The 12008-nt window shown below is 38.7% G+C and overlaps 2 protein-coding genes across 2 annotated transcripts in view; both read left to right on the forward strand.

The window, feature by feature from the left end:
• Window positions 1–210: 210 nt before the first annotated feature.
• txndc17 (thioredoxin domain containing 17) lies at window positions 211–2359 on the forward strand. The gene is made up of 4 exons (XM_042486777.1): window positions 211–460; window positions 664–745; window positions 1919–1994; window positions 2243–2359. The coding sequence occupies exons 1-4, from the start codon at window positions 316–318 to the stop codon at window positions 2309–2311; spliced, it is 372 nt and encodes a 123-aa protein (XP_042342711.1). The 5' UTR covers window positions 211–315; the 3' UTR covers window positions 2312–2359.
• Window positions 2360–4306: 1947 nt separating this feature from the next.
• The window catches only part of nxn (nucleoredoxin), a 76231-nt gene continuing 68529 nt past the window's right edge, over window positions 4307–12008 (forward strand). Inside the window, exon 1 of the mRNA XM_042486680.1 lies at window positions 4307–4777. Coding sequence (XP_042342614.1) covers window positions 4469–4777 — 309 coding nt within the window. The 5' untranslated portion in view covers window positions 4307–4468. The remainder of the gene's footprint in view (window positions 4778–12008) is intronic.

The raw sequence follows: 12008 nt of genomic DNA on the forward strand, positions 1-12008 counted from the left end.
CATTTGTAAATAACTCCTAATATATTAAAAACGCAGATTTGTGAACCATTTTGAATGTGTAAAATACTATGAAATCTGGTTTGTATAAATAATATCACACACCCGTAACAAAAGACAATATAAAATGCCTAACAAACAGTTTCAGGTACACGGTCACTTTAAGAACCTTTGCACCGACCGGAAGTGGCACAGTCACATTTTTAGTATTTCTACCAGGTCCAGTGTTCAGAGGAGAGGCATTCTCATATCACTTGTTAGTGCCTTATAGTCTAATAGTTTAAGTTAGTGCATTTTCATCCCGAGTCGGTGTAAAAGATGACTCATTACGAAGTAGTAAATGTGCGCGGATATGCTGAATTCTGCCAGGCTGTGTCTGAGAGAAAAGGAAAGGATATTTATGCTTATTTCTCTGGTGATAAAGACGCCCAAGGAAAAAGCTGGTGTCCAGATTGCGTGACAGGTAACTGCACAGAGTTTCTACTGTGAATTAGCTTCTGCAGTGCTAGCGTTGATCAAAATGTGTGGTCATGTAAACGTGTGCAACACACTTTATTGTGCTAGTAGTAGCATATGAGTAGACTGTTCAGCTTTTCGTGTTTTTTTCCCATCTTTGCTGGATTATTATTCAGTCATTTTTAACGGTTTCTCTTCCCCCCCTTTTAGCGGAGCCAGTCGTTAAAGGACAGATGAGTCATCTTCCTGAGGGCTCTGTCTTCATCTACTGTCAAGTTGGAGAAAGGGCTTAGTCAGTATTTTACTCTGCTTTATTTTACAACAAACAAAACCAAAGAGCAACATATAGGGTTGCAACTGATATTAAAATGAATGATTTGTCTATTGAGTATTTATTTCAATCATCAAATCTATAAAATATGATAAATAATGTCAGTCATAGGTAATCAAACATCATCTGAGTATTTAAAACTGTTCATTTACATTTTAACACAGCCAAAACTCAAATTGATTTGATATGATATAATTTCAAAACAGTATGAAATGGAAAGAAAAGTAATTCTTTGTATTTCTGCCAATCAGTTACACAAATTACTAAAAATATTATGGTAAGTGATACATTTTTTGTTGTTCAGCTAATAAATTTACCAACTAATATCTTTAAAATTACATTTTAAAGTTGATTTCATTTCACATTTACATATTTAAGCAACTGACAAAATGACAAAAAAATTATATTTGTAGACAGTCAGGAAGTCTTGTGCTACCAGAATGATTAAGATACAATTTTAAAAATCTGTATACACTCTAAGATACATATGAAAAATCAGTACACACTTACTCGTAAGTTGTCTTTTCACACATTTCATAGTTCATAGCCTTATTATATATGTAAATGTGTGTGAGTTTTTTTTCTTCTAAACACTTTGCATTATTTGAGGATGTTATGCTTGCATAATGACAATAATGAATCATGAATCTTGAATCTTAAAATAATCAATATAAGCCAAAGGAGTAGCTACCAATAGAAAACGCTGAGCTTTCATTTGTCAGAACATGAGTGTCTTTCTCAAGTGCAACCTCATTAGCTTTTCAAATACTTAAGTAATTTTGATATTTACTTTTATACAGCCATATATCTGTAAATAAAGAACTGAGCATATGCATGCATAAAATAGATTTGATAATATTGCTACTAAACATATATGATATAGGTTACTGCTCTCTGTAAAAGACAATGAGCTTTTTGTTCAATTTAAATATATAATGCTGTGTAAATGTATGGTATACATTTGAGCACAATGTAGGCTGATGGTAATAGATTAATGATCTTTTACTCCCAGAGTTTTTGCAAATACAGCTTCATGTTAGTAAGCTGAAAAAATCATATTTTCAGAGTCTGCTCTTTCAAATGTTGTACTGGTGACTTATTTCAGCTGCCTAATAACTTTTTTTCACACTTCAGTTGGAAGGATTCAAGCAATGAGTTCAAGAAGGTACTGAAGTTGAGTGGCGTTCCCACTCTGCTGCGATACGGCACAGTAAGAATAATTTGCTCAACTACTTCATCTTATCTACATGGATTAGACTAACATGAGTTTTACCATAAATATTTTTCCAGACAAATCATGGAGATTAGATAATGGACAAAATCCAGGAAGTTTCTTTTAAAATGTCACATATGAAAAAGCATAATCTTTTAATATTGATGTAATTAGAATGATTAAGGCCAATACATTTCCCTGAAATATTGAGATACTAAAAGCCACCCCCTGTAATCCTGTTTCAGCCTCAGAAGTTGGTGGAGGAAGAATGCTTCAAAGCAGACCTGGTGAGGATGATGTTCACTGAGGACTGAGGGATCCTGCCATTTCACATCAGTCCTTTCATCATGACTTCACTGTCAAACTGTCAAGTAAATTTGACCACCATTCAATTCCAGCATTATTGTCAAACCATGCAAAAGAAGCATCTCCTTCTGTAATGAGATGCAAATCAGCAACTGTGTAAGTTTACAACCAAGATAACAAGCATTCTCTGTATGACACATTCATTCAGTTATTTCTGTACTGGAACATCTGCAGACAAACATGTACAGTGGATGTAATTCATACTGTTTGTTCTTGTCTGGTATATGTGCAATCATCCAATCCTGTTTTTTTATTTGAGCCTGATGCATTTATTAAATGTTTGTTAATCTAACACACTATTGATTATGAAACAACCAGGGTGTTCTTTATTGTGAAACTTTTAATGTGATTGTTTTGCCTTGCAGTAGGAATCAAATGATGTAAGACTTGATGTTGCACATTTGTAGCAGAAGAAAAAATGATTTGTAAAGTGTTGTGTGGTGTGATGACCCTGATGATGGTAAAGTAGAAATTAACCTGCACACCAAGTAGCTCCTGTTAATAGTCTGACAGCAATTATATCCTTCTAACGAGAGCTACGAGGTATGCAGGCCCATGTGTTTTCATGAACCAGATGAAGGCCACAAGCTGAAATTTGCTAGACTCACAACAGTGTTTTTGTTTTATAAATTCTGGACAAATCTATTATTTATTAGAACTGTTCTTACACCATTTTAGGACTATTTTCTCTCTCCATTATAGGTGTAGATTTTAGGAGGGATGCCTCAATATTTAGAGCAGGAAAATGCAATTAGTTAGAGTCGCCCTGATGTAAAGCATGAAGAATTATAAGAAAGCAGAAATAACATGTAAAAAATGTACAAATAAAAAATGTGCATTATGCTACACATTTTAACACTGGTATGTAACATTTTAAAAATACAAAACATGTAACAAGTGAAGGACATCATCAGAAAATACATACAGAAATTCCCCAACTCAAGCGACAACAAAGACACTCCTTCCACACTGAACCAGAAACTGAAACGGTTCAAAAAACAGCACAATAAATAAGTGCATCGTCAAGTCAATAAAGTGCTATGCAGTGGCAATAGACTCATAGTACTAAACATCAAAGTAAGATTAAAAAAAAGGTAAATACGTACATTTCAATGTATAAAACTAGTATGTAAAGTTTCAGAAATATAAAAATGTGTATAATTGGACACTCTAAAGCACACTGTTAATTAAGAATATGTACAGTAAGTGCATCATATTTCAAATATATATTCAAGAGTGGTATTGGTAAGAATATTAATAACTGCATGACAGTGGCAGGAGACTTTTATTTTAACAAAATTTAAGACATTTACAGTATGCTACGAATTGGCGCATACATAAGGACAGCAGGAAACTAGGCTGTGGCTAGTGTTTGATGCTCAAAATTTTCTGGCATCCAATTCATGTGCCCCTCCAAATGTTAAAACAAAACCTACGCCCTCATGAACCTCTGAAAAGTTGTGCCAGAAATCTCTTGATGCAGCCCAAAAGTAGTTTCCTGTTGTGAACACTAGGTGGCAGAATATTCATAGGAATAGAGTGTGAGTTTACCTTAGCCTTCTCTTTTTACGGAATTTGTAGAATTTCCTATAGAGTTGCCTAATGAAGCTCCTTAAATGAACAAATCCAAAGCATTCAATAAAACATAAGGCGATTTTGAATTCAAACCAAGAATCCAGCTGCTTTTATTTTGAAATTTAGACAAGTTTTTGAATATAAAAAGTGTAAAGTCAGACATTAAAATAATTGAGCTGTATTTTCTATTCGCGATATATTAAAAATCCACAGATTGTAGTGATATAAAGCCATTTTTGTAACTAAAATTAACAGATGTTGTGATGAAAGTGTGTGCTTTGGGGGAGAAAAGAGCGCAACCGCTGTTGCAGTCAGGGCGATTTAAGCGGAGCGCATTCCTGCACAGCGCTCACACCGGAGGACGAGCCGCGGTGAAACACAGACCGCAACGCCTCACAGGGGCTGGGAGCTCACCTAAAAACCTCAAATTGGAGGTGGAGGAAGTGCTGGGTGTCGCCTGAACATAGCGGTTACGTGAGCAGCAGCCTCGGCTGAGGGAAACGTTGTGTGTTCGAGGACTGTACGCCGCGATGTCGGAGTTTCTGGTGAGTCTACTCGGGGAGCGGCTCGTCAACAGCGAGAAAGCCGAGGTGGACGTGCAGTCGCTGGGCGCCAAGCTCTCTCTGGTCGGGCTCTTCTTCGGATGCAGCCTGAACGCCCCGTGCAAGCAGTTCAACGGCAGCCTGTGCGAGTTTTACAGCAGGTTCAAAAAGGCGTCTGAACACAAGGACAAATTGGAAATCGTCTTCATCTCGTCTGACCAGGACCAGAAACACTGGCAAGACTTTTTGCAGGAGATGCCATGGCCTGCGTTACCTTTCAAAGACAGACACAAAAAGGTAAGATGGGCTGTGGTGATGAAGAGGGACAAATCAGGGCTTATTCTCTGAGGTGGTTTCACGGTGTTTAGAGGGCTGGAAATCAGTGAAAACCTCCCTGTAGGCCATGTCTGCTTCCCCTGTCAGTGCACAGGTGTATACGCTTGAATTTAGGTCATTATATTAGTTTCATCAACCGCTTTTTAATCAGGTGCCCCCAAATCTGACCTTTATAAGCTTGAGTTCTGTCATCTTAAAATATTTTTTTTTACAAACCACATAGGCCTCATTCGTAGAGCACATAGGGTATTATGCAAAAAAAATCAAATTTATTAAGCCAGGAATGTGAAAAAGCCAGTGAGAAATGAAAGAGATCCGTGAAATGTTAGTATTGTTTACAAAGACAAACATTGTAGAAATTTAACTACTTTTTGAAATAACCTTTCACCATTTTAATAATAACACTTGAACTTAAAGAAGACACAATTTGTCCATAACTTATCCTGACTCAATTTAATCAAGATTATCAAAATTGTGGCAAGTCAGACATTCCTAATTTATTAGCACGAGGGGAAACAGAAAGAAAAACTGAATTTCCTTTTGTCTCCACTGACCAACATTTCTGTTGGGGACACATAATAAAACTAAACATTTCAGGTCACATCTCATATTATCCTTGTTGCTGAATGTGTTGTCTGCCCATTGAAAGGCCCTTTATTTTTGCAATCACCTTATGTACAGCTTTCCCTTGTTTCCTGATAATGTCAACAATGCAGTGCTTGGAGGATTACTAGTTCACTACTTTGATTTATTTTACTTGTTTTTCAGTACTTTTGTATTTGTCATATTTTTGTAAATCACAAGGCAGCTAGCATTTATATTTCTGTGGTTTTTATTTTAAGAAGGTAGTTCAAACTTTAGCTTTTCAGTGGAAATAGTCATGAAAAATATACATATATTTAATTTTATTTTTTTTAAAAAAAATGCATCATTTATATCCACATAGATATGGCTGTAATCTGATATTCTGGCAAATGAGTTGTGAACATGTTTTAATATTTAAGACAAATAATGCCAGTTTCTTTTTTCATTGCTTAATTGCAGAAAAAAAGAAGTCACAGACAAAAATCTTGTGGATAAATTACATTATTTTTCTACATAAAAAAATGCATATGGTAGATTTTTCCTTTACCAGTTACAAGTGATATTACAGCTGCATAAACAAAGTCTTCTCAAATGATAGTAAGGAGTTTGATGTTACATACATTGTGTGTGTGCTGCAGGATGTCTGCGGGCCATCCCAGTGTCCTGTTTACGGCACAGGGTCTCTCTCTTTTTATTAAATCTAAATGTAGTTGCAGGTGTGACATAACACAAAGGTACTGTGGTCAGCTGCATCGAATCAGTCATGCATGTCGGTGAATACTGATTTTGTGTGCTAAGTAAAATGTATTGCCATGGATTTAAAATCGTAAAAAAAAAAAATGGGAAGGTGGGAAGCTTTTTTACACAAGGCCTGATTACACTTTTAAGATTTATTTATTTATTTATTTAAAAAAGGATAGTCTATAGGGAGAATAATTTTTTTTTTTTTACATTTTCCATGCCATACAATATGTGTGTAAAACCATAGTGGCCTTAAATGTTATCTAGTTTTTTTTTTTTTAGACAGTCTCTATTTAGTGAAAAAGGATGCATTTTTTCAGTCTTAACCATTTCCCCCCCTGGCTGCTCTTTGTGTAGGTGAGGCATGACTTGGACTGCATCATTGTCTTGTAAATTCTTTCAGATTGCCAATGATGATTTCCGTTACACCTCATAATGAAGTCCAGGCGTGAATAAGGTTTAGAGATGACAGGAGAGTGGGGGGTTGTCTTGTTGTTGTCTGGGGCGGAGCAACATCCATCGCCACAGTGCAGCATTATTGTGTTTCTAGCAGCTTGTGGAAAATATCTGTGGCATCAACATAACCATTGTTCCAGCTCTGGTCGGTGGTGTATCGGCTGCCTCGGCCTTATGAGAATAGAGCAGCACAGCAGTGTATCAGTGTTTTGCAGAGGCCTGCAATGTTTGGTTTAGTTGTGGCTTCATCCAACCTCTCGGCCTATTTTCTCTCGCCATTATAATGCAGCAATGGACATTTATCAGCAGCTTACTCTCTATTTTATAAATGTGACATCTCCAGAGGCCTGCAAAGCGTGGTGTTGCCCCTCATCATCCATTAGTTAATTTCTGATTTATGCATGTTGGCATTTCAGTTTTATTATCATGGAGCAGATATGTGTACTGAAATGTGTGTGTTAATTTACATTGCAGACTTTCTCTTGCAAAACGGCTGGAGTTTGGTTATGATGTTTTCATTTATGATGCAGGTAGCCATTTTTCAATTTTTACTCTGGATATTTTTGGTTTGATTAGTTTTAAATGATTCAGCAACTATTTTGTTTTACTTTTGTCATTTCCAAGTAAAAATGCCAAACGTGCTTGTTCTGGCCTCTCTAATGTGAGGATAGGTGCTTTTCTTTGTCATGCATGATAATAAACTTGATATATTGAGTTTTTGGACGGTTGGTTGAATAAAACAAGCTATGAGAATGCATAAGATTGCTATTTTGTGACCTTTTTTTGTAGACATAAATCGATTAATCAAGACAGGAATATAAAAAAAAGAACTGTCAGTTACAGCCCTAATTTGGGCGACTTATCTGTCTCGATAAAAGACAAGGTGCAACCCAGGACAAAAATCCACACATTTTTATTTTTAGATTATTATTAGACGCGTGTGCTTCAAGTGTGAGATCCACATTTGGCAAACGAGGAGGTGTGATCTCAGCTGATAAAATTGACAACATAAAGTCCTCAATTTGGCTCAGAGTTTCAGTGGATGACAGACAGCAAGTCTGACTGAATTTCAGTGTATGTGTGTTAAAGACAGATCTAATTGAGTGATGTTGACCTAGTGAAGAGCCGTGTTGATGTCGTCGGTCTGCACGGGCTAAGTGGCCCTCTCACCTCTCCTCCCAGGATCTGTTTGACTTGTTGCAAGCTGAGCTCATCACCCTCAAGGATGCAATTCCTCTTCAGCTGTATCTTTCAGAGCCCCACCGCCCACCTAGGAATCTCTGACTGTACCTTCTCCTGCTCCTGCTCCTCCTCCTCCTCCTCCTGCTCTGCGCTGACTTGGCAATCTCCCTCTCACTGGAGGTTGTCCTCTTTTCTCTTCACTCAGGGGTTATCCAGGTCTTCCTGTTGCAGGAAATGTTTGTTATTTAATCCAGAAGGGATGATAATGTTGATTAAATAAAGAGAGAAAATAAAGTCAAGTGTTGTCAGCTTAAAGTCATGGCCAATTTTATTTAATCTGTCCTTGGAAAAAAGCTGAAAGTGGTCATGGAGTTTTCTGGTGGTTTTTCTGACCAACATAAATAGACTGAAAGGTGTAACGGGCCTTTACTTCTTGGTGCCAGTGGATTTAATTTTGTTATTTCCCCATGTGCATGCCTGACTGACATATTTTGTTTCTAGAAAGGTTGCACTTGGGTCAGTTGCAGACTGCTTAATGGAGTGGAAAATGTCATTTTTTAAAAATATTTTCCATTCTGAAGGTGATGTCACTCTTAACGTCAGGCAGACCAAGAGGTCAGAACATTGTTTCTGCACAGCATAGAGAATAACCACTAGTGTTTGTCTCAAGGAGTCCTTGAATAGCACTTTCTCAGCAAATGGACGTCTGCTTGTTGTCCAGGGACGGCCAGCTGTCTGGCTGTCTTGGCTTGCTGGCACTGCCTTACATGGACTTGTGCAGCCGGAGTGAGAGATGTAAATCAATTAAAGCCTTGGCCAACGCGATGTGAAAACTTGACCAAAGGGGGGAGATGCTGCCAGAGCCACTCCTGCAGGAGACTGAGAGGGGAGGATCACATCGCAGAGAGAGAAAGGCCTCTTGTTTTAGTCCTCCTGTTCTGCTCTGTAGCTGGCCCCTAGAGGCAGGACGCCCGCTTACTCGGCTCACAGCCAGGAGCTGAGGGTGCAAGGGGCTTCAGAGAGGGGATGAGGACGCCTTTTATCAATATGCCACTGATCTGCTGAAAACTGCGGTGCACCTCGTAGCTCCTCGCACTGCGACAGTAGAAATGGCTTTAAAAAGGGGCACCAAACTGTTTTATCTGCAGGTGGTAATTCTCTCTTCTTGATCTGTCTGTGTTGCTTTTGGTTTTTGCGAGCCTGTACCGTCAGATGTTTTGTTCTTTGTTGTGTTCACTCACACAGTGTGGGCTAATAACGTCAACAGTATGCAACATTTTTGAGGCTTCTGTGTAGTAGAATATCTGTAATTGAGAGCTTTCAAGTTAATTGTAGGATTCAGAAAGGATGTATTCGCCACCAGTTTCTGCTCAGCCTGCCTTCACTGTAGCTCATGGGAGCTAACTTCATCAGCGGGATATCAAACTGATGTCTTGTAAGAGTCCTGACTGCTCCTTAACAGCAGGTCTGATCATATTTTAAAGATAAATGGAAGTCAAATAAATAGATCCTCCTAAAACAGAAGAATGCAGAAAATCCAAGGATTGACTTTCCCTCAGGAAGATTTACTAAGGATGCAGAGTGAAAAATAAATCATTCTTTTGAGCCGCCCTTCCCTGGATACCAACATGCAGTGTAGATGAAAAAAAAAAAGAACAAGGTGGTCTAACATGGTCTAATCCACCAAATAAAGCTGTGACCCGGAAACAGTGGCACTCTTTTAGATCCCTAACTCTGATCAAAGTTCAGAAGGTTTAGTAGGCTAAGTAGCCTAATATGAAGTTGGCTCTAGGACTAAATGGAAAATAAGATAATCCGTACTTCAAGGGGATTGACCTCAGCAGATTAGTGAAACACTAAAATGACAGTTAACGTAAAGTTTCATGTTGTTTAAATACTTGAGGAGGTGTGATTTATAATCTTGAGGAATATTTTCCTCCATTTCCCCCAATGTGACTCACGTCAATAATACTTACTGGCTTGCCTTAGATTTAGCCAAAGGAAGCAGTATGTTGGCATAACACCTTTAGCTAGATTGTAATTTTGTTTAAATTACATATTATGACTTCTTTTACACACAGGAAGAAGTACAGGAAGTGCTACAAACATTGGCTTTCAACTTTAACATGTTAATCACGATGCAATTAAGGTCCGTACATGATACGTTTTTTTCATTTAATCGCATATTACACTGGCTGACACGTCTGTCTCTAAGAGGCTGCATTGGGCTGAGTTTTAATGCTAGAGGGATGATACTGGTATCACATCAAACTAGAAGACCTGAGGATTCCTGTGGTATCAACCATGTAAAAAAATGGCATGACCATTTCACAGGGGTCCCTTGACCTCTGATCTCAAGATAACTGGATGGAAATGGGTTCTGTTGGTACCCACGAGCCTCCCCTTTACACACATGCCCACCTTATGCTAGTCCCATGCAGTTTTTTTGCTGTCAATTGATTCATAACCAAGACAATCTGGTAAGACTTGCTTTAACTTGTCATTATGGACTTGAAAACTAGGATTTGCATCTCTGCATTTTGTGCTTCAGGTATAATTGTGGTTTTTTTTTTTAAATAGCTGATTGGATATTTGTGGGATAATTTGCCAGCGTCAACACTGGCTTTGAATATGGATCACTTTCGCAATAGCATATCATTTGTTTTCTGTCAATGAAATGATGAGAATAGAGGTATTATATAAGTATATGTAGTACTATAATTTAAACGTAACTGTAAATGCAACATGGCTTTTGCAATTACTTCTGTTTATAAATTCCACTTCGGGTTTTAGGTTTAAGTTTTGGTGAGCTGACCTTGTAGAAACTGTTACCTTGGCTCTGGCTTGAAGTGTGCATGCCAGGCTGCAGTGCTGTAGTTTAATGTGACTCCATTGTTCTGCAGCTGTGAGGCCTTGTTGCTGTGCGCCATGTTTGACAAGAGCTTATATAAAGAATGCGGGCAGACACCTGCTCCGCTGAAGCCGTTCAGGGCCAGAGGGCATGGAAACAGTGTGTGTTTGTGAGGCTCTTGGGATACTTGGCAATGCCAACTGTTACATCTCACACCACTGAGCTTGTGTTACTAACTCCTTTCACTGCCCATTATGTCCTCTTTACTGGTAGATCTGTAATATTGTGAGAGGCGACAATAGAGATCTCATCAGAGGTGAAGTTCGTAGGCTTAAGTTACCCCAAGTGAGAGTTTAGGGAACATTCGTACAGTGTCTTGTAAAACCCATTCCCTCTTGCAACTCAATCTGTTTTTACTTCCGTTATCTGCCCGTTAAAAGACAACGCACAATAGCTGTAAGGCTTCGACCTCTGTCTGCGGTCCTTGAACCACTGAAACGATACTCTGGGATCGACTTTTCCTCTTTGTCCCCGTGTTCTCCAGCTGGACTGCCCCTGAACTATGTGGTTTTCAGTCAGGACTTTCCAAAGCAGAGTGACGTTAAAGATAATAGACATGGCTAATGTGTTCACCGCAGTGTCTGCAGTAGCTCTCGATGAGAACAACAGATGATTCATCCGCTTGCGCACAAACCAGCCCAATTGTCACATACTTGCCAGTCAAATCATCCAAACCAGTGCAGCAGAAAGTTCAGCATGCAATCATTTGATTTTAATTTTGGATTCTACTGATGACAGGAAAGCAGCGTACCAAGCTTCTTTCCATGGAAATATGCAGATGGTTGTTATTTCAATTCATAAATCCACCATCATCTGCTATGTTCTTTTTTTTAATGCTACTGGTGCTGTATCCATGAGGTTTGTTCCTCCGTTTCTCTGAGCCGAGAACACTTCATGGACGGGTTGTTGTGCCTGGACCCTCCCCCACTCAATCCCCCGTTCTCTAATTGCCCCACACCGCAGCTCAGCAGCCCCTTCCGACATAATAACAGCATAGTCGCCCCAGGGGCATCCTGCCATCCAGAGCTGTCTTTCGTCTTCCTTTTGTTATCTCTCCTAGATTGAATGTTGGCTCTTTGTGATTGCCCAGTTCCCCCCTCATCATCACCACTGATCGTATTTCTTAAGCTAAATGAAAAAGACACAGTGATGGATGCACGCTTTAGACTGTCTACACTCATTGCAGATTTTCACCTTTATCTCTGACACTCGATGAAACCTATCTCCTCCAGGATATCGGCTCTATCAGTGAGTGGCAGCACTGATTTGATGTAAATTTATTCATAGTATGAAAATTTCTGGCGTGACAAGTTTCCC

This window comes from Plectropomus leopardus, chromosome 5, assembly GCF_008729295.1.
Source record: "Plectropomus leopardus isolate mb chromosome 5, YSFRI_Pleo_2.0, whole genome shotgun sequence".
NCBI classification, from domain to species: Eukaryota; Metazoa; Chordata; class Actinopteri; order Perciformes; family Serranidae; genus Plectropomus; species Plectropomus leopardus.